This window comes from Anas platyrhynchos, chromosome 18 (genome assembly GCF_047663525.1).
Source record: "Anas platyrhynchos isolate ZD024472 breed Pekin duck chromosome 18, IASCAAS_PekinDuck_T2T, whole genome shotgun sequence".
Lineage (NCBI taxonomy): Eukaryota > Metazoa > Chordata > Aves > Anseriformes > Anatidae > Anas > Anas platyrhynchos.
This window is the reverse complement of record NC_092604.1, coordinates 3,752,545-3,778,911: the sequence shown is the minus strand read 5'-3', so window position 1 is coordinate 3,778,911 and position 26,367 is coordinate 3,752,545. Positions and strand designations below refer to the sequence as shown.

Genomic DNA, 26,367 nt, shown 5'->3' with positions numbered 1-26,367 from the left:
GTTAATTATCTGTATTTTTAGCTTGAGATACAGAAGTCCTGACCTTTCAGCAAGTTTGATTGCTATTGTTCCCTTCTTGGGTTTCTAGAGCAAAATCCAGAGGCTCTGGGCCAAGTGCCCTGAGCAATGAATCCTGGTTCTTTCGCCTGCCACTGTTGGGCACACGTGCTCTGCCCTCCCTCTTTCCTGCCAAAATGAGATGTGTATTCTCTTCTCTGCTGGATATCTGAACCAAAACAACTAAAAATCTCAAAATATTCAATGCTACATTTGGGAAGAAAGATGACCTGACTGATCCTCCCTACGACGGGGTATTTCAGTATTTCAGGAGCTACAAGTCATCGCTGAACACAGGCCACGCAACAACTTGGCTGGAGCCAGCAGGCAGCAGCCCCTGGAGACAGGCAGAGAAGAGCAGCACATTCCCTGTCCTGTACGGGAGGTTCACTTGCAAGCAAAATGGTCAAAAATGCCTTCATGTCCCACAGAATTGTGTTGGTTTTTTTTTTGGTACTTGAAAAATGATGGCCTGTTTGCCATCTCAGTATGCCAGTGCTTCATATCTGAAGCGTTGTAACATGGCTGTTGCTTTGCCTTTTTTCCCAAGAGCTGCTGCGGCTGGGAAGAGCACTGGAAGTGCCTGACAGATGTCAGCAGACAGCTCTATTGGGTACGAAGTCTGGCGCTTTGGTGCAGCCCTGCAAGAGTGACCGGTGCTCAGAGAGGCGAGAGCTTAGCTACACATTGGCACTCTACTGATACTTTCTGAATTCTCTGTAAACCTCCTCATGTCTGAGACTTGGCACTGTTTGCTGGGTGTTATCTCCTTCAAAGCGGAGAGGAAGAGATTAGTACCAATACCAGCTGGAACAAATTCTTCTCATAATGATTTTTTTCAATATAATCTCTAAAAGTTGTTCCTCCTTAGGGAAAACAGTTTCCTAAAAAAACAAGCTAACCCCTTTGCTCCTGGACTGCATTATACTTGGTGTGTGTTTCTATGTTCCCCACACTGCCTAGGAAAGGCAATGGTCATACCCAGCACATGGTCACCCCTTCAAGTCCCAGCCATTATCAGCACAATCCCCGCAGTCCTTCCCAAGTTACAGAAACTATAACTAGCTGTGCCTGCGTGAGTGTGAGATGATATCCTAGTGCCGTGGTGTGCCTCGCTTTCAGTTTTATTCTAACAAGTGTCCTTATTTACTGAGCACTTTGCTTCCAAACTAAGGCTGTAATAGTTTTCTTCTTCCAAATGGAGATATTGAAAGTGCTTGGCATTTGTTACTCCTTTGAAGAATTAGTCCTCAGTTCATCGACTACAAGGCTCATTACACTTCAGAAAAGAGGTTGGTTTCTTGTCTTTGGGATGCGTGGTGAGACTGATTACTGATGACTCGTTACAAATTTTATTTGCTGATAATTGACTGATTTTTTTTTTTTTTCCGCAGCAGATACACAGATACACTCACTAGGAATCGTTAGATTCCCTTTGTTGTTGAACGGGGTCCCAGGTAGATTGAGACCCTCTGCACCATTGTACGACTACAGAAGGAGATTGTATAAGATTATTTATGAACCGCTGTTAGATATGCATATTTTTGCAGTGACCCACCAGTGCTTTTATTATTTGAATGTTCTCATGTTTTGCTTCTCCTCCTCCTCTTCCTTAAGCAGTGCACTCTGAAGCAGAGGATCTTTTTCATCTTGGTTTATGTGCCTGGGCTCTGTCTCACTTATTCAGCCTGAACTCTTTAAAATCTCTTATGTCTAGCTTAGTATTGCTGTGCTCTAATTAAGATACAAATATTTTTGGCAGTAGATGTAAAGTTACAATGCCCAGCTATTTAACACCTATTATACTGAACGTTTTTCTCTTAAACATCACAGTAGCTCATAGTTTTATTTTGCCAAGCAGAATAAAGGGGTGGAAATAATGCTTCATTTAGTGTTGAAACCTTAAGGGCTGATGGACTGCAGTGATGAACCCGAGTGATCAGACAGTACCATTGCATCTCAGCTTTAAATATTTATTTGTTGTAAATAAAAATATGGACAAGTAAAATAAAAGATTACTTAATGTGCACACTCTGGTGCATTTGAATGCAGCATGGAGGAGGTGAAAACAAACAATGCCTTAACTTTGCTAATTGTATGCACACATGGCTGCAAACAACTGAGCTGCGGCAGGGGAGCTCACGGAGTGGCAGCACGTCTGTGGAGGCACAACAGCTGCTGTGTGCAGTCCTCATTTGCTCCTGGTGTGAAGTAAAATACATTACTTTTAAGATCCTTTCTGGCTACACGGGCTGATACGTTCTACTCTGTACTGGGCCAGTGGCACACAACAGGCACGCAAGCCATCAGCTGTGGCTGGCTGCAAACACAGCGCTGCACGTCTCGGTGGGGTCACTGCTGCTGGATGCAGGTGGATGCCCGATACCAGGAGCTGGAAAACCTCACCGAGCTGACCAGCAAGGATGTGCTCAGCACCCCTACTCAGATTTTCCTTACACAGGTGCAATATCTGGGTCAAAGGCTTTCATTGTCCGCAGTCAGAACAAAGCAGATTCACAAGCATCCTGAGCTTTTTGCATCCACCTGACTTCCCCTCCCCACCCAGATGGGGCCAGCCACAGACCGACAGAGAGCACATACACTGGGGCCTTTCCTCCTCTGCTTGTCCTCCTGTTCTGTAAAATCTGAGCTGTGCCAGTGGCATTTTCCCGATGTTTCCCAGTGGGCCTGCTGAAAGATCACTGCCCCAGCTCAGCAGGTGCAGCAGGACTCCGAAGCAGGGTGCCCGAATGCAAAACTCACTGCGTCCGCTCCTGGAGCAGTTGAGAGAGCGCTGCTGTAGCAGTGGGGAAAATAAAACTCCCCTTCTGAAGCCATTTTCAGCTCTTAGTCTGATCTGTGAAGGGGACAGGGTTTGTGCAGATGTTTGTCTGTCTGTCAGTCCATCCCTATGGTGATCCCAGGCAATTCTGACTGAAGGCTGCAAGCCTCAAACTGCAGCGTGTTCCTCTGGGAGCGGTGGCCGTAGGCATCCCGCTGGAGGAGAGACCCCCAGGGGGACTCCCCCAGGATGGAGAGCCAGGGGGTCTCTCTGCTGACAAAGGGACACGCAGGGAGCACTGGGTGGGCACCTGAGCAGGATAGACACAGGAGGGAGCTGGTGTTTTGAGGGCACCAGTGGCGTGTATCAGTGGGGGATGAAAAGATAGGAACACAGCTGTGGTGAAGGGGGGCTGTTGTTTGTGGGCTGAAGGGAAGGGGCCGAGAGTACTGATACATACGGTACCAGGCTGGTCCTGTCATTGGCAGATGTCCTTTGTGCTTTGAATTGCTGGTTCTCTTTGGATTCGTTTGTTCTCATGTGCCCATACGGGATTCTGGGTGCAGGTAGCAGTCAGTCAGCAGCAGCAGCGAGCACCAGGCGTGGACAGGAGATGCACATATTTCCAGTCCTTGTTTTAGGGGGCGTGTTATGTCTTTGGCTTCTAACAGCGCATACCTTGACTCCGTGTGAAATTCTTCCGGTTCGTCTCCACCCTGACCAGCACTGTAGTCCTTAACTTCCAAAGGAGATTTCAGCAGGGCCTGCTGAGAGCTCTGATGGAGGCTTTACTGGAGAGCAGAGCTGCCTGACTGAAACAAAAAGCAGGATACCTTAGGATTAGCTACGTAGCACGGGGGGTTAATGCGAGGCAGTGGCTGTCTGCGTGCCTGAGAGATTCAGCGTGGTGTGTGGGATCATTGGGACTGCATGGGGGTTTCTGGCTGAGCAGTGTACTCTGGAGTGCTTGCTTTTTACTTCAAGGTTTCTAAAGTGGCCTGTTTTCTTATTCCTACAGACAACTTTAGGTACACGTGTGACATTTGCGGGAAAAAATATAAATATTATAGCTGCTTCCAAGAGCACAGAGACCTGCATGCCGTGGATGGTGAGTACTATTTTGACATTTAGACACCTAAACTAAAATGAGAAGTGGTTGCTGTGTTGCCCTGGGGAAGGCAAAAAGTGGTCCTGCAGGATCATGTGGCCCATGATGTGCAGGACACGTCGCAGCATTCCTCGTTTGCCTTTGTCAGGGGAGGCACAGTCTGCAGGCACTGCAGGGAGAAGTCTGCTGGGCTTGATTCTCTTTGCATGCATCAAAACAACACCCTCTGCTGGGACCTGCGGTCCTTGCAGTCCTCCCTCCTGTATTAAGGTTCGTGGTTAAGATGGATATGCTAGAGCAGAGTGCCTCAAGGTAAATTGTCCGTCGGGCCACTGCCTAGGCAAGAATTGGTTGCTTTTTGGTTTCTGACTTCACATGTTCGTTCCTAACATGCCCTTCTGTGAGAAACCACGTTTCAGAGTTGAGAAATGTTGTTTCATTCTTGTTAATTACTGTGGTAGTGAAGAGATACAGTTGTCAGGCTAATTTTTCCTTTGTGAATGTAGATGTGGTCTATGCGGGTGACGCTTAGACAGAAGCAGACATCCTCCTCTAGAAGCAGTGTGTTTCTTTTTTCTATACTGGGGGGAATAGAAGCAACAACATACTGTCTTTGGCTTGGCTGCCTATACTTACAGGTCATTTAAAGCTCCTTAACTTGGAGCCCACACCTACTCCAAACCCTTACTGCACATGCTGTGAGCATGTCGGTGTTGCTCCTCACCTGGCTGAGGAGGGAGGCCTGGCAGATTTTTAGGTAGAGACTGCTTGGGAAGCAGAAAGTTCCGGCTAGCTGGAGCATCTCAGAAAAGCAAGTGGATTTTCACAGAAAATGTTTTGCTGTTTTTCAGTGGAACATGTGGACATCTAAATGTGCTCTAAGAGCCAGTGTTCTCTTGCAGTACACCACGACAGACTATTGTTCTTGTGCAGAGGCCTAAAATTAAATTAGCGGGGCTAAAAGTCACTGTGAGATGGACGTGTCTGCTCCTGTCAGAAGTGTGTCTTCATAGCTATGGTTCAGGGAGTGCTACCTCAGCTTATGAGACAGCTTTGGAAATGGCTTCCACTTGTCTTTTGCAAAGACACTGTTCATCATGGTTCCACCGAGGGGGTGGAAGTGTCTCAGCAAACAAACGTGAAGCAGGTGTGCACCTGAGCTTCACATGGGGCTGAGTCTGTGTCAGAGCAAAGGCCTTGAGAATCTCTGTGTTTTAGGGCTGGGCATGCTCATAGTTCCTGCGTGGATGCTGGTAAGAGGAGGGACTGGGGCACAAAGCCTGGTGTATTCTGTGGGGCTGAAATATGCTAAAGCGGTACGTGAAATACAGGAGGAAAACAAGGCCATTTAAGGATTTAATTTCTGTTTTGTTTCTTCCCCTCCTTCTTCTATTCTGTGTTAGTTTTTAGTGTGGAAGGTGCCCCAGAAAACCGGGCAGGTAAGCTGTGATCCTTCGTGTGCTTTATTTCACAAACTTTTTCAAGCATTCAGTAATTCAGGTACAGCAGGTCCGATTCTACACTTGTAAGAGTCAAACGAGTTTTTTCACTGATTGCAGTGGCAGAGGAGCATCCTCTCTGCCTCACCTGGTGTGTACAGCCAGTAGGTTAATGCCCAGCCCTAGTAGATACCAGGCTTTTGTTGTACGTACAATTGATCAGGCTTCTGAAAAAATCAAAGAAACAGGTGTTTCATGTCTCTGGTGATTTAGTGAATTGTTCAAGGCATAGATTACATTATTTTATAAAATGGGTTGGGTTCTGATTTGCTTCGAGCTGTGGTGTTAGATGGTAGGAATTCACTGGTCAGTGTTTGGTAGCTGACTTGCTCGCAGACTGCATCACTGTGGCCACTTTCAGACATCAAAACATCATTAGACGGGAGATGCACTGGAAGAAAATCAGGAAATATAAATCAGGCTTTGAATTACCGGGCTGGAAAGGGGGTTAATATTTGACTGGGGCACCTGAGGTGGAGGAGGGACAAGTCAGACAGAGGGGTCATTGGGTTTGTAATTCATGTCTTGAAATCTTGTTACAGATTGAAATGTCATTACAGATGCAGGAGCATTCAGTGCCTATGCAGCTGTAGAAGGAAAACCTGAGGGTGTTGTCAGCTCTCTTGCTGGTTCTGTTCTCTTGCAGACCCCTATGACCAGGCCGTCATAGCAGCAGATGAAGTAAAGGAGGAGGAGCCGGAACCCTTCCAGAAGATTGGTCCAAGTATGACTTATTTTAGAGATTCAAATATAAGAGGCAGCACAATGGTTTCAAATGTGGCACTAGGTGGAGTTCGTCTAGTAAAACCAGAATGCAGTGCCTTATGCATAGATTTTGGGACCCTAGGAGTTCTAAAAGATACATTTAGGTTCAAGTGAACACCAACCATCACCAGCCCTGGCCCTGAGAAATGCAGCCTTGTGATGTTTTCTGTTCAAGATCTCTGCTAAGAAAAGAGGAAAGAAGTTGAGGATAAAAGCAAACTGGCAGTGATTAGAGAGGGTGTTAGGGTATACTGGCAGCGTTGACAGGTGATTGTGTGCATACTGCCTTTGTGGTGGGTTCTTCAAACAGATCAGGGTGAAACCAAAGAGATCAGAGGAACAGATTTTGCCCGATAAATTTTGGAAACAATTGAGTAACCCTGGATTTTACCTTGGCTTGCGGCTTCGTATCAGTTCTGTTCTTCCCAGCACTGGCAGGAACAGGAGGTGTCAGTGCATGGGTACACTACCTTATTATTTCAGGTACCCCCAAAACATGGATTGGCAAAGAAAAGCTCATCCTCCTGAAGACGAATCAACAATTCCAATATATATTCTACAATTAAGACTTAAACTTGACAATTCTGTTCCCTGATTTGACTATCCCGGCCATGTCCATTCATCACAAACTGTCTGTGACCAGAAGACAAAAATGTGTTGTCTGTAGTTTAGACTTCAGAAATGGATTCTCTTTTGTTTTGCACACTTACCTGCTGCAATTTTGGATAATCTCTTGCAGCTTGTTCAGTTCTACTGGAGCTGGTCCATCAGTCTAAGCACTGGCTTTAACTGTTGCCTTTTTGGGGGAAAGGGATGTGTGAATTATAGGACAGATAAGTTCCTAGTACATGAGGAAAATGCTCTAGTGTGTTTTGTCACCTGGCCTGGTTTCAGTGTGAAGAGTCAGGAAGTCAGTGATTTTGTGAGAGGATGCTGCACTCTTCTCTAATTTTATTTAATGCTTATTTATTTAAATTCTTCACAGAAACTGGCAATTACACCTGTGAATTCTGTGGCAAGCAGTACAAATACTACACTCCATACCAAGAACATGTGGCGCTGCATGCACCTATTAGTGAGTATCCTGCTGGAGATCTATTGTATTACAGACTGTGATTTACAGTGGTTGGTGATAAATGATGAGGGCTGCAGGAGAGGGTATCATTCTTGTGGATCCTTCCACTGGACCCTGTGGGATTGCAGCTGGCAGGCCACAGATCATGTGCTGACCAGACCACTGCAAAGCTGAGCTGAAATCTCCTCTTAGAGGGGCACTGTTACTGTTAGGTCTGTAAAGTCACTGAACTTTTACCAAAGCCCATGCAATTTCTTATGTGTTCCATGGGGGTTTGATGCATTATTTTGTTGTTTAACTGAAAGTTCCAGTACCTAAAGTATATATAAAAAAGTGATGCACAAACTTTTCTAGCCTCCCCTAAATAAATGAGTACATGCTGGGGGGGGAGCATCTTTCTTTTGAGCTTCTGAGAAACTATTGCAGACAGCGAGTTCAAACTGGTATTCAAAATCATGTAAATTACCTTGGCAGCTTACTACTAAATCACAGGCAATAAAATATTTATTTCAGGGAGCTCGGGAAAAGGCAGTTCTCAGCATACTACACGACACTACGATCTGCACTCTGGAGGGACACTACGATCTGCACTCCCCAGACAAAGGGGAGGTTGTAATGAGCAATTAAGTGTAATTCAGTGCAAAAGTCTAGTGAAACAATTGAGAGAAATTCTTGCTATGTGCTGGTTTGGGATGCTTTAAAAGAATGCAGGGAAGTTGTTTGCTCCTGAACTTCATGCTTCTTTCATAGCATCGCCCTGTGCCACATTGCAATTTTAATTCTGTGAGCCAGCATGGTTGCTCTTTTGCCCACATTTGTCCAGCTGCCAGCATTTTGGCTGATGATGGGGATGGATGAGCTGAGTTCATTAAAGTTGTTTTGTTAGCTGCTCATTCACAGCCAGCAGAGGGAGTGCATACTCCTTCCTCACCAAATTGAGCTTAAGTTAGACTTTAGAGTTATTCTAACGAGGCAGCTTTAGTTTTAGACATACGTAGAAAAAAAATGGGAACGTAGTCCACCAGATGATCACTTAGAAGGTAGGTCAAGGCTTGATGGCTCTTGACAGCTCCCATCCAGGTTCCCTGGGGCATGGAGATGTACCAGGATGATGGTAGAAGGTGTGGGGCCTAGAATATCTCTGCCACCACCCTCATATAGTCAATCTGCTTATCTCCCATCTGCTCAAGGGAACTAACTTATGGTTGCACATGTAACAGTTATTCCTAAACATTTCTACACACTCAAACTCCACTTCCCAGAGGAGACAGGAGTCTAAACTCAGGTGTTTTCAGGTCCTCAGAAAAGCTGCTGGAGGTGATCAGTAGTAGATTGATCTATGAGTATAGAGGGGCCTATAGACACTGAGGCTTTGATGTCTTTAGTCCACCCCTGTACAGATAATCAAAGAAACTTAGTAGTTGTATAGCTAAGGAGCAGTGTGCTGTGATGAGTGTTCATCAAATCTCTGCTCAACAAGAACAGATTCTTATCTTCTCAGCACATCCCATTTGAAGGGGATTTATCACTAAGGATATCTCTCCACCCTCCCAGCCATCTGTAATAACAGTCTGCAGCTGCTGGTTCCAGTCCAGCCTATCCAGCATAAAGGAAAAACACAACTTTTCTTCTTTGAGAGGAATTCGCCTGAAGTGGGCCCTGCACGTATGACTGCAGATATGGATGGTCCATGTGGATACTGCCCTTCTTCCTGAGCAGAGTGCAGCTGTAGGGATCATCTGCTCAGCATGAGGGTTAGGGCTAGTGCTGTGGGCCTGATGTACGCTTTTTGGCTGCTAGAAGCCAGAACAGTCTGAAACTGCAATGTGGGAGAAGTCAGAAAGACATTTCACCAAGTGCCAGGAGAGCTGCTGAGATAAGCCTGAACCCTAAAGGGTCAGGAGTTCCCCTGTGTTAGGCAGGGATTTGCCAAGCAGGAAGCTATGTTTTTTCCAGTGGTCACCAGTTTTGGAGGAGGTGGCACATTGTTTTGCATGCTGAGATTGAAGCCATTTTTGCACCATGGTTTCTGCAGTAGCCTTTTCAAAGGAGAAATAAGCTGTTCGCACCAACGACTAGAACCAGCAGTCACTGAGGGAGCAAGTCAAGTCCTTTCAGCAATTATCTTTTAACTATGAGGACACATGAGGTCAGATCAGGATAATACTGTCATAAGGCTTAAACCCTCCTTACAAACTTTTTTTTTCACATTTTTTTTCCTCTCCTAGTTGCCATGACCAGTAAGCTTTATGATTTACAGTGACAAACTGCAATCCCTGATGAACATACGGGGTGTGATTAAGCTCCCAAGGCAGGCTGGCCAGTACATCCTCCCAGTTTGCTATGTTCAGACTCTGCTCTTCATTTAAACCAAGGTCCTGTGAGGTAGCTGCAAACACCTGACTTTTGATGCAGTGCACAACTGGCTTTTCTCATCCCCTAGCAACCAGAGGAAGTAAGAATGAGACTCTGTCTTTACCCTGGCCTTGTTCTTGTGGTTATATGGCAAATGCTGAAAAATTAGCCTTATTGGGGTAAGGAACACACTTCAGCATTACCAGTCCAGCTTTCTGGGTCTCTCTGCCTGAGTGCAAGCTTCCCTTCCGGAGCCTGTCTTTCTGGTTTTCTGTGATAATGGATTAAAAGTTATTGAAACGAGGCTAAAACAAGGACTTATATCCTGCAGGGTCCCTGGGGCCTTCCAGGATAGTTTTTGGTCAGTGCTACTGGATACCTACTGTCTGTAAAAGTGCTATGCTGTGGGGTTCCCTGGAATTGTTAATGCCAAATACCTCCTTCAGAACTCCCCTTTTGTTAGTGAGGAGAAAGAGCTTTTTCCTGTGCCTAGAACTGGGTTATTTCTTTTCTAAAATACTGATTCTTACCATGTTTCTATCAGCCAAGAGGTCTATTCACTCTAGGAAGAGTGTTGTTTTTTTTAAAAAAAAAAAGGATTGTGGAAATGGATTGTAGGCATGTTCGTTGTCACTGGTTTAGAAATGTCTCTGAATGGAGGTGCACATGAGGGAGGGCTCAGAGATTTCTTTCTGTCCTCTCACAGCTCTGTCTGCTCTGTAATTTGGAACATTTGCAGGTGGCTGTGCTATTGTGGATGCAGAGAAAACCTAGTGCCTTTGGGACGTGGGCTGTTTAGAAAAGCCACTGAGACTGTTTTAGCTTGCTAAGTCCAGGCTCAGGAGTGTGCACTCTTCTGGTAACTGCAGGTATGGCAACAGACTCCAGTCATGGAAGCATGTGGTGAGAGCTCTAAAATCCACACGGCTAGCCACATCCATTGCTTCCAGGATGGAAATCTGAAGTGATGTTAGGGCCCTGAGTGCACTAATAAATCTGGGTGGCCCTGGCTAGCCTCACATGGGGCCTCCACCCACACACAAAACCCCTGTGTCAGCTCAGCTGTTTTGCGTCTCTGTGCAACACTATGTGATATCAGTCTACAGCTCAGTTGTAGACATGTAGGTCTGGACCCTGGCCTGTAGACCTCTCAGCTTGACCTCAACCCTGTCGCATCACTTTGGACCTCCTCGAGCTTTGCTGGGCTGTGGCTAACCCTGATTATCCTCATCAGACCTGATCCTGCCTCTGACCTGTGAATTGACTTGTCAGCTTGACCACAGACATGCCTCATCACCAACAACTTGCCTGATGATCTGGACTCTTGATTGAACCTGGCTTCCATCTCTTGCCTGCCCTGTTCACCATTTGGAGGCCATAAGATGGGTTCTGGCTGGTGAGGCCCCTGCCCTGCCAGCCCTGTGGCTGTGCTTGGCTTCTGAGGGGACAGCCAGACTACACCATGAAAACTACTCCCTGCATCCAGACTTCCTGCACCATGACACCTGAGAGGCTTTCAGAAATTCATCAGGCTTGGCTGCTAAATTACTTTTCTTGTTGTAAAGAGCACTGAATACAATTTGTTCATCATAATTGCTTACACACTTGCAGTGCTTCTTAAAGACAGCTGCCATCATGGCTTTTTCTCTTAAGGAAAGCAATGCTTTTTGGTAGCGTGTCACGTTTCCACTTAGGTCCTACCTACCAAAGAAAATAAAAGATCCAGATTCCAGCTATGTGTCTTTGCTTCCTCCGTTTCAGTGAGTGAAACTTGTGAGTTTCATGTTTTTTCGCACTCTCTAGATACAATGTGCCTTAGCAACAGACTTTACAGGCCTGCATTTGTAATACAACAAAAACGTGTTTGTATAGAGAAACACGTTAAGAATTTGATAGATTTGAGCATGGAGTCTTTCCTATGGAAAGTTCTGTTTCTAATAGGGGAGGTCTCCACTCAGCATATGGAATTTTAAGCCATTGCTAAGGAATCCCTTTACATCATGTTCATTAAAGGGAGGTTTTTCTCCAGAGGTGATTGCATAATTCCATCCAAACCATCTGAATGGCTTTCTTGCCATACTTCCTTATCTGTCCTGACAAAATGTGTCTGAAGAAATGTGATACACAAATTATTAGCCAGAACTTTCACCTGGAATAAGTTAAATTACTCAGATAATCTGATAACCTTATCTGTTGTGGTAGGGAAGAACAGAGAGTTAATGTCTTCGCGATCCTCCTTGGGAGTGTTTGTAGACCCAAAGCACCTCAGTTGCTTTAGCCACGGCATTGCCCTGAGAGCACTTCCACAACCATTGTGACCATGCACTGCAACTACCAGGCTCTTTTTTCTGCTGCCAGGGAGGAGTCCCCTATCTTTTTATTATCACCTGCATTGTCTGTCTTCTTTAGCACACCATGTGCACTTCTGTGCCATTTTGTGTGGATACAGCATGGTGTACTCAGTTTAGTTTAACAACTGATTGGAGATCATCCAGTGAATCTTAATCTCCATGTTACTTCTTTTTCTACTAGGTGTTGGATCATTTAAAAACTTTTTAATGAAGTTTGGGGTGTTACTCAAGATCACTGATTAAAAAAGGGGGGGAATAAAGAAGTGATGCTTCTCTAAGTTTGACATGGTGGGGATGCACCAACAGCTGAAACTTCTCTACTGCCCTCCCTTTTCCAACGTGTCATCCTCAACTGGGGCATATCTCAGATATTTTCTGAGAAAGTTTAAAAATAATATTCTGTAGCAGCAGTTATGGGATCAACTATCCACAATGCTGTCTCTGGTCTTGCTGTCTACCTGCAGATTTTGAGGCAGGGTTTTTTTGTAGCCATTCAGCAATTCAGTATTTTAATTTCTTCAAATATCTTGAACTTGGCATTTTCATCAACCTGAGGCAGTGAGTTCCACAATGAAGACTTCTTAACAAGAGCAGAACAGAAGAGCTACACGATTGTCTCTACATATGTTGCTTAGTTTTCAGAGGGAATTTGTCATCTGGTGAGCTAAATTCTAAAACATGTTTTCAGTGAGTTGCTAGCATCCTCAAGACTGCTAGTATTAATATTCTTTTGTCTGTCTTGCCTTGCTGGTACAAACTCTGTCTCTGCCTAGAGTCAGATGGAGCAGCCTTCTCTCTGGAGCCCAAATTTGAACTGTACAACTGGAGAGGGAGAGGACTAAAGCCAGGTCTCCTGCTACATCACAGGTTTGAGACCAAATGTCAGCCTGTTTATCCCTGATACAAGCCATGACATCATATTTGTTTAAGTTGGGAGGAAAAAGAAGTCATTTTGGAGGTCTACATAGCATTCAGACTTCTTCCTTCAGATCTCACAGAGGGAGCAGGGTTATGCAATGACCCACTGTTTCTGACATTGAATAGTTGGCTAATTGCTTCATCATTTGGTATAGATGGGGAAATAAAGCAACAGTTGGCAGGAACAGGAATATTTGGAAATTTAATGATACATAAGGAAATTGTCATATCTGACTACATATGTGCTGGCACTTTGGCAGCAACTGGAGGAGAATTATCCATGGAGATGAAATGGAGTCTAGGAAGCAAAAGCAAGCCTTCTGCCTATTCAGCTGGCCAGAGACCAAGCAGAGAAGTATCTTGACCTTAACTATGAGAGAACCTAGTGTAGACTCTCCTGCATAAGTGCACTATAACATTTACAGGAAATGTCATCTTGGATCTCTGTAGCAGATCAAATGAAACAAAAAAAAATATTTCCTTTGAGTATCTGTTTGCAGGTTGCTTTGAAAGTACTCATCATCACTTTGCCATGCTGCTGACCTCTGGCAGGAAAAGATGAGAGCAATTCTATAATGTCTCATGGGATTTTGGAAATGAGCATCCAGTCCCAGCCTTGGACTTTTCTCCTTGTCTGCTTTAGAGACAGGCTGTTGTGCTGCTGTGGCAGTCCATGACTGAGAACTGCTCAATGTGGTTAAGTGTTTCTGAGTTACACTATACAGGATTAGCAGGTTACTGGTGCTACCTTCCAGTTGTAGGCATCTTGAAATATCACCCAAGTACAGAAATTGCTGCTAATGTTTGTGGGTAATGTGAACCCTGTTCGTTAGTGATTCTTGGCAGTTGGTTGGAGTGGGTCTTGACTTCAGGAGCCACATCCAGATTTCTGTGGAAGAAGTCACTGAGGAATGAAGGGGGGTTTTAGGTTGTTTCTCTGTTTCTGTATTATTTTTTTTTTAATCAATGAGGCCTAGACAAAGGGCTTTCCTCTCAAGAGTTTTTCATATGACTTTTGGCATTGAAAATTCCTGGTGATCCTCATTGTGCATTGCAGAGACCAAAATGTAAGTCGTGTGTATTCAAAGAGCACACCCCAGTAATATTCAGAACTTTTCCATGTGCCACCAGCATTTGTGTGGAGATGGGGACCAAAAAGTCTTTCCTGACGTGCAGGATGAGAACTCTGCTTCATAATTCCTTTCCATTACAAACAGACAGTGCCATTTGCTTTATATAGTTAAACAGACAAGGAACGTAGCCAGGGTTCTCTAGAACACATGTGAGGCTCAAGGAACAAAGGTGTATACCTCTCCCCATGTAGAGCTCTGACTAGCACATTAGAAATCTTTTCTCACAGTTCAGCCTCTTCCTGACACAGGAGCACAAAGTTGCAGGTACATCCAACCAGGCCATGGCAATCAAATAGGAATCCTAGGTGGATGGGGTGATTCCTACTGCAGTAGGAATGGGTTGGTCATGTGGCAGTTAAAGGTGTGGAAGGGAAGTAATAAGCTTCAAGAATCTATCCCCTTGGGTGAGTGGGGAAAACAATTTTGTTACTTGGGATCAGTGGATCCACATTTGCTGTAGGTCCCCATGCAAGGGATTCGTGAGCATGGCTGTTAGAAAGCAACCCTCCCAGAAGGCACACGGTCTGGGAGCTGACTGACTGTCCAGGCACTAGTTCTGAGTGTTCATATCCAGAGTTCTCTCGATCTCCACTCTTCGTGGCAGTGAAGACACAGGGGAGCCAATCCAGCAAAAAAACACCGTCTTCAATAAACCGATGTTCTACCCTCCTGCACCGCACCCCCTCCGGTGTCCCACCGGCATCCCCATCCCAGATGTTCCGCGCTCCAAATTCTGGATCCCCAGGAAGCAAGGCCATCACAGGTACCAATTGCCTTTCTACCATCAACTTTCTTATCTGCTTAGTGTCCAGTCCTGCCCTGGGTTGGGTTTTGACCCTTCCTGGACTCAGTCTGCTCCATCCATGACTGTCCCAGAAAAGCTCCTCCCAGAAGCAGTTGAGGGGATTAGATCCTTTGGCACAATATAAACAAAAATTCAGATCAGCAGTAGGTCTTCATAACCCAATGACAAGTTTTTGTTTTTTAAAGCATCGTGGTAACCACAAGGTACAAAAGACCCTGTTTCAAATCCTGGTGTCACATACTGAGGAGAGCTTTCTGAGAAGGATTGGCTTTAGTAGTTTGTCAGGTATGGAGATTTTTGTTTGTTTTTCAGCTTTATTTGGTTTTTAGTTTTCATTTCTCTCAAGCAGATATCTTCAGGGTTAAGCCTGGGCCTGGGCAAATGAAATGGAGTGCAGGTATTTTTGCAGTGCTCCACTCCCCACAGGAACCACTGGGAGATAATATGGGCTCCAGCAGCAGAATTAATGGGACAGAACAGAGGTGTCAGAAAACTCAAGTTAATGCGGATCTTCCCTTTGTTCCCTCCCTCCAAACAAGTTCAAATTTAAAAAAAAAATAATCAATTAATAAACTATATCAAAAAATAATCAATTAATAATCAATTAATAAATTAATACTATGTGAGACATAGTATTCACATATCTAGACAGCAGGGAAGAGCTCTTTTAAATCTGTGGGATTGGTAGATATGTATTCCACAGAATCACAGAATTGTCTAGGTTGGAAGAGACCTGAAGATCAAGTCCAACCTCTGACCTAACACTAACAAGTCCTCCACTGAACCATATCTCTAAGTTCAACATCTAAACCTCTTTTAAAGACCTCCAGGGATGGTGACTCCACCACTTCCTGGGCAGCCCATTCCAATGCCTCACAACCCTCTCAGTAAAGAAGTTCTTCCTAATATCCAACCTAAAACACTCCTGATGCAACTTTAGCCCGTTCCCCCTTGTCCTGTCACCAGGCACATGGGAGAACAGATCAACCCCCACCTCACTACAGCCTCCTTTAATGTACTTATAGAGAGCAGTAAGGCGCCCCTGAGCCTCCTTCTCTCCAGGCTGAACAATCCCAGCTCCCTCAGCCGCTCCTCGTAGGACTTGTAGTATCAGTCCATATTACATATCAGTACAGGAGAAGGGCAGGTTAATCAGCTGTGTAAGCACCCCTGAATAGTCTGGCATGGACAGATCCTGAGAAGCAGAGGTGGGAGAAGCCACAGGATGCTGAACAAAGGTGCTTTTTGTTAGAGGACACATGTCTGCATCTACCAGATGTTGCAGTGTGACCTGTCTTCTTAAATCTTGTGGATCCTGAAATTCCATATTGTTATTGCACATCCTAAATACTAATATGATTTTATTACTGATTTAAGGTCTATCCAGTTTAACCAATTCAGGTGTTCAAGCTGAGCAACCTTTTTCATTACTTATGTAAGCTTGTGACAACTTCTTCCAGTCTCGTGTCTCTTTCAAAAGCAGAAAGAGCCTAACTGGGAGTCTTCCAGAGTCCGTATTCATCTGAGCAATAACAGGGAGATAAGTTTTATACAGGGACATTTTTTTCCCCACTACTTTAACCAAAAAGAATATTACTACATTGAATAGAAAGTCTTCCTGTATGTAGGAAGAAATTTCATGATGCTTGAGCCTGGTAGATTGGTCTTCAAGAAAGAATATTTTGTCTGGGTATACTAGCATATCTATCTGGTGGCATGTTTTCCATGGTGTCTTTCAAGGCAGCTTCTTGTACAAACACAATCTGAGTGGCATTTGAATTTCTGGCACAACTGCATTGACCGTAACACCCATCAGGAAGACAGTCTCCAGAAGGGATGCCTTCCGAGTATTGCAGTTAGAAGTGTTTCATGTGGGCCTGGATAATAGCAGAGATGGTGGAATACCGCTCCACTAGCAGTATTTGGATTTCATAGCCACTTGGTGGATTGGCAATTACTTTTCTTACAACAGAGAATTTTGCTTCACATGCAAAAGTTTCAGGTACAAGGAGGAGAGAGACAACTTGTGTCAGCTGCCATCTCTAATGTGGGAAGGACAGAGTAAGTCCATGGAGACGCATTAAAACATTTTTTTCTTATAGCCAGACATGGCAAAATAAAAAGGATTGGGGATAAGGACAAAACCACCATGCAATTTTTTTTCCAAACAATTTTGGAAACCTCCAACTCACTTTCACTTGTGACATAAGCCAGGATTTGAACCTGGGTCTCTTTGGGGGTAGGTTGGCCAGATCCATTTTGTCACGGTTTTATTTTTCCATTATGCCATCTGATTTGCTGGTTACTTAAGGTCACTTGTTCCTATTATTTACTTGTTGAAGGGGATAGACTAGATAATGTACCTAGCTCTTTTTCAGCTGTTTTATGTAGTTATGTTTAACTGATTTGATTACCAAGTTGTCCTATTCCGCATGTGAGAAAGAATCAGGAATGTAGTAGAGAGTTTGAGGAACCTGCTCAGCACTGGAAGGGTCCACTAAGGATTGTCTGGGCCAAAATTTGTGGTCTGGGAGCTTCATGCTCTTCAGGTCTTTCGGAGCCACATCAGACATACAGCCCATGTGTCTGAGACATGAGGGGGCCATGAAGTGGCTGGGGCATCCACACAAAAGTCAGGACAGCAGTGCTGACTGCTCCTCTGTCTGCAGAAACACAAAATGAAACAATTATCTGAAATCAATTTGCAGCAGTCCCTATCATTCCTGAATTAAATCTTTCTTTTCCCAAACACCCTCCCTGTACAATTTGTATGCTGCTCGACCCAGCAGGGCTGTGCTAGGCCACGTTCAGGTGAACCATTGGGTGACACTGGACTTCATAAATGAGTCCACATATGGTAAGAGTCTGTGCAGTACAGACCCTACACAGTAGTTTGGCAAGCTTGCCTTTCATTTTACTGATCTCTAATTGACCCTTTGAGTCACTACAGCAAATACACTCGCCCATATATTGCAAACCCAGTTGAAGCGAGGTAAGACCTGACACTCCTTGTACTGTTGAACTTCGGCTAAGGAACACTGGCCTGAGAAGGATGGGTGGCTCCTCAGATATGCTGTACGGTGACATTTTAGGACACTTCAGCTATTGCCAGGGTCGCGCAGCCACCTCTGCACATTGAAGGAGTAGTCCTTCCCCTACAATTACTGGGAAGTGGTTCTGCTCCAGTACTGAATGGTGCCAGCCACACGGTGCAGAGGAGCAGGGCCTGCCTGCATGGCGTTGGGTAGGGGTAAGGTGAGCTCGCTGTTGGGAAGCACGGGAGGGCAGGGGATCCACCACAGCTTTTCCAGACATCGTGGGCAGACTCTGAGACAGCCCTTCAGTCCTCCACTTGAACATTTCAAGGAGGATGTTTAGGGAAGGAACGAGGATGACTGTGAAGCATGGGGAGAGGTGATGTAGGTGTAGAGTGTCATCAGGTGACACTCTAATGTCATAGTGAGGACGTGAGTTCAATCTGCAGTCCTAGTCACCTGTGCCAGAAGCTTTGAGGGCTGCATATTGCCTTAAGGAAGAGTAAGATACAAGTGTTTTGTTTTGGCTTAGTTTTGGAGGGGAGAAAGGCATGACCCTTCTGGTTCAGTCAGGGCTGGTACTCATAGGCACTGTAGGAGCTACTGCAGACCACCTCAGACAGAAGGCAATAACAACAAAAAAAACCTACCTGTTATCTTTTCAATTAATCTGTCCTATTGTCCTCCAAAGCAAGGTATTTTTGGCCACTTTTTGGCTGTATTCAGGGTATGTGATTACATGGCACAGGGAGCATGTCATCTGCCTCCTTTTGTTATAGTCCCTTGTCCAGTATTGACCAGTCACCATCACTGCTTTGTTCTCCACCCAGCAGAAAGTGCTTTCAGCAGGAGAGCAGAAGGCAAAGCGCAAAACAACTTTGAAGAAACAAACAGCAATTCTCAGAACTCCAGCGGTAAGTGTGTTCACTCCCTCCTGCTGTACTTTACCACGATCCTCTCCAGGGCAGTATTCAGCTGTGATTGGTGATTATATATCTGGGGAACGTACTTTAAGCTTGCAAACAGAGAGTCTTCCTGGGGTGTTGTTCTCTTGTTAATCCTCCCCAGGTTCCTGCCACTCCAGAGCCTGTACAAATTATGCTCTGAGGATTCTGTTCCTAAGTCCTGGTGCTTTACCATATTTTTTTTGGTGGGGAACAAAGATGTAGAGAAGGGGGAATATGGATGGACATAAAGCAGTACTCATTCTTTGTCTGTGTGTCAGTGAAGGATTTGTGAAGCAAAACCATTTGGAATATGTAAGAGAACTCTGGGGACCATAAATAGTACAGCAGTGTGCTGCATATTACTGTGATGCTCACTGTGGCAATATATTTACAAATCACTGTAACTGAAGGCCAGCTGTTTGTGAATTTGCTATATGGAGGTCACAATATTTGAGATGTGTAGATGTGAGACCAGAATTTACCACACTTCTGGAGTCTCTTTTGAGTTTTAAGTCCAAGTGGTAGTAACTAAATATAACACTTGCCTAGACAATCTCCTAGACAACACCATTTATACAGTCATCTTTATAACATTTCCATCGTGCTTATCTAACCCCCTGCCTTCAAGTGGGACACTGCTATTCTCTTACACTCCCTAATTGAAGCTTGACAGACAAACCAGATGTATTGTAATTTCAGCGATAATTGTAATTTCAGAGATAAATAATATGCCAGTAGAAAAGGCTGGCCTCCCTCCATTCCCATTCAAGAGTACCAAAACACATGGTGTTCACAATACTGCTAGCTGGAATGGACAGGTAAGGAAAGGGATTTCTCCCTGCAGCAGGTTGCATAGTGTCTGCCTTGGGTGTTTGTCTGTCTCTGAAGCAATTGAGGGGCCTGTACAACTGTGTTAAAAGGGAATGGAGTGGTGATGGAAAACCCACATGCAGTAGCAGAGTGGGTGATAGTGAATGGGGAAAATTGTTACTGAAATGCTGTGTGTTTTGTTTTGGGGAACAATCCTGTACTAATCCAAGCATTCACCACAATTACAGCTGTTCATTCGGGGACAGAAAAACCTAAAGAAAAGAGATGTAAGCAGAACCCATCAGGTGAGCTTGTCTCTGTGTTTCAGGCCTTTATACTCTCTAGTCCTGTTCCTCTTGGGTAGCAGCAGTCAGGAGAGCTTAGGGGCTAGACAAGTCTGTCTTCAGTCAGCCAAACCAGGCTGTTAGACATGACAGAAGACAGATGCAGTTCACTGACTGCCAAGAGTTGTTAGCCTGACTTGCTGCTCTGAAAGTGGCCACTTGCCTCTCAGCAGGCCTGCTCCCCATGCCTTGTCTGCTGTGGGTAGTATGAGTGCTTTGTCTGAAGGATTTGAAAGCCTGCATGTCTTAAAAACAATATACCATTTGGGCTCCTAACTCCTCTGGGGCCCTTTGAAAACAGCAACCTTAGATTGCTTCTTTTTTTTTTCCTGTCAAACCCTGTAGAGTCTATGTCACCATGGACGAAGGACAGAATTATCTCCCTTCATATCAAATAGCTTATCCCTAAAGCCAAGAATGCTGCATTGTAAAACCTTCTGGCTGCAAACATGCTCATGATAAATGTTTCAGAAGTGGAAAAGAACCCGTAGCATGGAAAAGGTTCCAGGAACCGCTGACAAGAAGCACACAGAAAAATAGAGTGGCTGTATTGAATAGTCTTAAGAATTTAGTTCTGTCTGAACTGCTATTAAATACTAACCCATTGTTGCTATGACACATCTCACAGACTCTCCCTACCATCTCCTTGTACCAACTCACATCACACTCATCCTTCTGAATCTGTTTTCTCCAACATTTGAAGCACACGAGTAACAGCTCGCAGTAAAAAACAAACAAACAAACAAACAAACAAAGAAATTTTTACAAACTGAGTAGTGAGTTCAATACAATTTGTTCATCTTCTGTCATTGTTAGAAGAGTTTCTGCCTGCACCACAGCGATAGTCAGTTTATTTCCGTGGCTTAGTCTAGGGCCTGACAGACTGCAGGGGAGTTACAAAGTGCTCACCAAAATTGTTGTTTGAGCCAGGAAACCTGAGGAACTCTAGTGAGCTGCTCAGGACTGGTTGGAAGGGTGTTAGTCTGTGGTTGGAAATGCTTCTTTTCTTCGTTAGGCAGCTGACACACTTTTCAAAGCCAGACTGGTGCATGGGGATATATAAACTTCTTCCCTTTTCTCCTTTGACTCCATCTTTGTGCTACTTCTTTAGTGTCCCATTCGGTGCTCTTTTCCAGCTCTCCCACCAAGCCATCACCTCTTTTATTTCTTCATGTTTCTCAGTAGTCTGAATGTTCTAACAGATAGCAGCCTAAGTGGCCATCAGTATGTCCCACTGTGAATGACACTGGTGATTAGAGAGGCCATAGGAAGCTCTGTGGGCATCTGTGTGCTTGGATGTCAAGGCAGAGCTCTCTATAACTTCATTTTTGAAGAGCTGCCGTGTGGCTGTGTTGTAATATATGGGACAAACTTTGTGTGGCTCAGTGTTACCACGTGGGATGTGAACTATCGGAGTAACTGGCATTGTCGGCTTGTCTTCTCTTGTGCTCAGGCAGCAGAATTCATGCAGGCAGGGAAGCAGCTGGTGGTAATGTGCTGAGAATGACAGGACGGACACTGCCCTCCACTCCTGGCTGCTACTAATCACCAAACTCTGCTGCTGTAAAGAACAATCCCCAGGTTTGGGGGGTAAATCCAGGACCTAGTTGAGTAGCCTGAGAGCTGCATGGTTTGGCCTCGTGAAATGCTTGATTCCCTGTAACATTTGCTTGTGGAGTATGTGAGTTTTGTGTCACAGGCTCAGCGGTGGTGATAAAGAAGGCGACAGCATCTTTTTGGGCCACCCAGCTGGGTGCATTATACTCCATGTCTCCTTGCAAACTTGCAGTGCCACATGTCCAAACGAAAAAGACAATGAGGGGGAGGACAAGCAGAGCAAGGTCAGCAGCTAAAGCCACCTAAAGTAGGTGTGGAAGCAGTACTGTAGGGAGACCTAAGTGGGAGTAAGACAACTAGAATGGAAAATCAACATGTCTCGTCCCTGCACGCAACCCCATTCTTTGTCATAGTGAATTTAAGTAACCAGTATCCTTATCTGAGAAATCTGTCATCTCACTGCCCATAGAACAGCAACAGGACCTGTTCTGCTTGGCAAAGCACTGCTTCCTGGCTGTATTTGAATCTGTCTACTCACAGGTCATTTTTCCAGCAGGGCACGATACAGGCACAGAATGGATAGAGAAGGAACCTTTTTGCTGCTGCCCACCTCCTGAAAGGGAGAGTGTCCCTTGTGTTAGTGGGAAAGAGGCTCAACAGCCTCTTGCTTTTTGATAAAAGCTGGAAGTTTCACAGTGCTTTGAAATTATTCTCTGCTAAAGTATGTAGATGGCTTCCTAGCGCTGCCTCTGGAGCACAGGCAGCCTTGCGGATGTCCCTGGTCACATGAAGCTTGTGATTATTCACTGCTGAACTAAGCAAGGTCCAGAAAACAATGGCATGACCTGATTGTGAAAGATGGAGTTGGCTTGTTGCAATGCTGTTAATCATCTAAAGTGTGAAGGTGCTTTAAAGAAAACACTTGGTGGTGGTCATTTTGCTGAGTTTTGACATGTGTAGGATTTTTCTGTACTAAATTCTCAAAAGGCCAAAAAGTATTTGAAGGCCAGTTTGAGAAATATTCTTCATGCAAAAGGTATTGATTATCAGCCTGAGCAAGGTAAAAAAAAAAAAGCCATAGAAAAGGGCAAACCTGTGTTGTGTTCAATGGGGAAGGATTGTTGCTTTTTTTTCTCCCCTCTTCCACCATGTGAACCCACAGCAGGCAAAGCAAAGTTGGCTGGTCCAGCAGCGACACAGTGTGTAACCATCAGTGTGTTACTTTCCAAACTTCTGGATCTCTGTTTTCTTGCTTCTTACCTGACTTCAGAAAGCCTCAGCGACAACAGTTGTCTTTAACTTAGTGTTCACAGGGTAATCCAGCCTTGATCTGCTGTTTTGGACTTAATAGAGAACTCCTTTGTAAAATGAAGAAATTGTGGTAACACCATCAAGAAGGATGAATGAAACTACAAAACCTTGAGGAGAAATTAAAAAAAAATAGGCAAAAAGGAAAAACTAAAGTTCTTTAGTTCAGATATCTTAAAATACTACCATTAAAAGAAAAAAAAAAAAAAAGAAAGAAAGAAAAATGACATTATTCACTGATGTCTAAACTTGGTAGACATTATTAATGCAAAAGATTCAATGTTTAAAATTACGTAGGGAATTGGGAAGTATTTTAACTTCAAGGTCGATTTAAGCTGTATAAATATGTCTCAGTTTCATCTACTGCATCAGGTATCTATTACTTTTAGAAATTCTAGTGAAATGTTAGCATTTACAGTTTTTAAAATGTCAGTGTTCTTAATTCATGTTTACACAAGATAGCTTTTATTTCCAGCAGCATTGCAGTGTTTATTTCAGACTGGGTAGAGGGACAAGGAAGATGTATTTTTTGTTTTTTTTGAATCAGTTCATGCCATGTTGAGGCAAGATTAAGACAAGAAAAAAATATATGATTTCCTCCTTTAGATTTATAAGTAAAAAATAAATAAATTTGAAAAGAATGAGAAGTGGGAAATATAAAAGTTGTAGGACCAAATTTTAAATGTATGCTTATTAGAATTTTCTGAAATGACAGATTAGCTAGTCTGTCATTTCCAGATCTTACATGCTGTATTTCTTTTTAGTGGCAGTTGAAAACATTTTTCAGTACTGCACTTTTATTTTTGCATGTATGCAGCACCCTTATGATAGTTCTGTTCAACTAATAACCCTGTAAGATGGTGTGTATATACATTAGGTAACAACGTATCTATACACCTAGTAGCAGCATGGCGCTATTTCAAGTGGAAGGATAATTATAAATGTCTCATTCACTATTTGACATATAAAAATAAGGTTTTTAGCTTATGTTAAAAAAGGTAATCAAATAGAAATAGATGGTGTGATTGAGAGGTTGTGTTTTTCCTGCATAGCAACAGAGCACCTAACCTTCAGTTGTTTAGAAATGGCAAAAAGGCATAATGCAAATGAGTTTTAAACTCTTGATATAAATCAGATGAAAAATTATGTGCCCAGGTGAAAGATTGCCAACAAAGTGCAGTTCTCACCACTAACAGAAGAGCAGCAAATGTAGAAGCCTCTGTCAGGAAGAGTCACTTTGCTCCGTCGCTTATATATGAGTGCCTGTGTCCTCTGGGCATCTGCATGGAATTCAGTTTTCTTGGAATTCACTGTTTATTTCTGGTGCTGCGTTCATTTATGCTGCTCTGAACTTGTCTTGTTGAACAGGTAGACAGGAAGAAAGATACCTGGGTTAAAATAACCACTCAGCAGCAAGTCTCTGTGGGTGAAATCCCACCAACTGCTCAGTGATACGAGCTTCGGATTGCAGTCTTCAAGGACAGATATAGTGCTTATAGTGCTTGGGCTGGACAGGTCACTAAAGAAAGGTCCACTGATAGATGAATGTATGGACAGAAAAAGGTGAACTTCTGTTTCGGTATTGCCTGAAGAGTCTGTGGTGTGAAGGATTAGCAAATCCTCCAGAGCAAGCCAGATTATCATGGATCAATCTAACTGTTGACACTTAGGTTAATTTTACTCATTGTAGTTGGCTTTAGCTGGAATTGACTGTGCTGAGGCAGGGGCATTACAGTGCATGGATAATAAAGTGGACTGTAATATAAATATCAGAAAAATCCCAAGTCTTTCTTCACTTAAAATAACATAGTAGCAATGCTTACTGTGTGGCCTGAACTCACATTTCAAACTGACAACATTATTTATATATGGGAGGTCAAGCATAAAAGTGAGACTGCGTTAAGACTTATGGGTGGAAAACAGAAGAGTACGTTGAGAACATGCTGGGGTGTATTAAATGGTGTACGCCTCTGCTGTGTGCCTCTTCCAGGTTCACTTCTGGGTGGAGGGTAAAATGTTGGGTTTTGGCCCTCAAAAGCTTACTCACTCTGGGGTGCTGAGAAAGCCCTCTAAACCCTGAGGCTGTGGGACCTTCCAGTGAGCATCCATGTGTTCACTGTGTAAGCACGCTTCTCGAAGCAGAAGTAGAGAGAAGTGGAGAGCACAAATAATGAAAAAGCGGTACCCAGAGTAGCATGCCCTGTTCACCTTCTTGGCAGGACCAGGTCAGGAACCTGCTTTAGTGAAGGTTGTCCTCCAGATGCAGACCTCATCAGCTGCAAAAGGCACTCTGAGTAACAGGACTGTGCTAAGCAGTCAGCAGCGGTCTGTATCATGTTAGTGTCTTCCATACATACCCTTTCCATAGCACTGTCTATTCATGTCTTTGCCTAGCATCATCCATGCCTTCGTTGTCATTCCTGACCAGCTGGCTGCCAGCTGAAGCCATCTTCAGCACAGGTCCTCCTCATGGTGCAGTACTTACCATGAAGCCTCACCGTACTTTGCCTACAGGGTTAAAAAGAGACTCAGTTAAGCTTGCCTTCTAAGCAAACCACTCCAAGTCCATGAGCCCTCATTCACTGATGGATCAGTTCATAACTTTGGACCTGAGACTATTCCATAAATGAACTGGATCGGTGACTGAATAATTAGCACTAGTGGTTTCTTCCCCTCTGCAGGGGTTTGGCACTGAAGGATCTCACCTGGAAACTGCACGAGGTCCGAGGTGCTGAGAATCACTGCTTCTGCTCCAGTGCACTGTGGGGTAGATGCAAATAGCCCCTAGCTGACCAAGGGCTCGTTTGAGAACCCAGGGTATCCATTTCTTTCAGTCATATCTCAAAGACAGGAAGTCTGCAAGGTGTGTTTGACAGAAGATGTGTATTCTCAGCCAGAAATAACATACACTGGTTAGGAACTGCCTGCTTTGGCCTATCATCCAGTGAGGCTGAACCACCACCTTTTTCCTTCCCAGCTTGACTTTGAGGAGGGTACGTGGTGAATCTGGGAATTTGCACCTGGAGCCACAACAAAGGCATTTGTAGAAGGCTTCTTGTCCCCTCAGTTTTTCTTCTCCTGGCCCTCACCACTTGACTATTCCCATCACTGTAGCACAGAGTGTATGTTAAAACCTCTGGACCTTTTGAAATGGGAAGGAAAGATGCAGATGCCCAGCCAGCTGGCAAGACACTGAGAGAAAATTCACAGCTGGACATGTTGTAGTTTGTGGTACGTGGAGAGCCCCATCGTGCCACAGTTAAATCTGGAAGTGCGGAGCAAGGATAAGGATCAGTGAGTAGATAGGCAGAGCTGTGTAGCATGCAGCCAAGTCTCTGCCAGTCTCAATATTTAAATCTCTTTCTTTTTTGCAGAAACCACAAGTCCCCCGATTTCAAACCCTTTCCCGCTTTTACAAAGTAAGTGTGATGGATGTCTGTGGTGCGCATAGGCGGGGACTTCCACCTGCAGCCACACTGGCCTGCCCTCTTAGCATTTTTCATGAGTAAATGATTTTT

The 26,367-nt window shown here is 44.3% G+C and overlaps 1 protein-coding gene across 19 annotated transcripts in view; it reads left to right on the top strand.

Annotated features, from left to right (window-relative positions):
* The window catches only part of ZNF618 (zinc finger protein 618), a 176,918-nt gene that overhangs the window by 127,589 nt on the left and 22,962 nt on the right, over positions 1–26,367 (top strand). For 6 of the 19 annotated variants that reach the window (XM_072025351.1, XM_072025355.1, XM_038165082.2 and 3 more), the window contains 7 exons: positions 3,858–3,947; positions 5,351–5,386; positions 6,093–6,170; positions 7,197–7,286; positions 14,618–14,806; positions 18,714–18,797; positions 19,889–19,945. In XM_072025351.1, coding sequence (XP_071881452.1) covers positions 3,858–3,947; positions 5,351–5,386; positions 6,093–6,170; positions 7,197–7,286; positions 14,618–14,806; positions 18,714–18,797; positions 19,889–19,945 — 624 coding nt within the window. The remainder of the gene's footprint in view (positions 1–3,857; positions 3,948–5,350; positions 5,387–6,092; positions 6,171–7,196; positions 7,287–14,617; positions 14,807–18,713; positions 18,798–19,888; positions 19,946–26,367) is intronic. The other 13 variants (XM_072025353.1, XM_072025357.1, XM_072025356.1 and 10 more) reach the window with 9 other exon arrangements.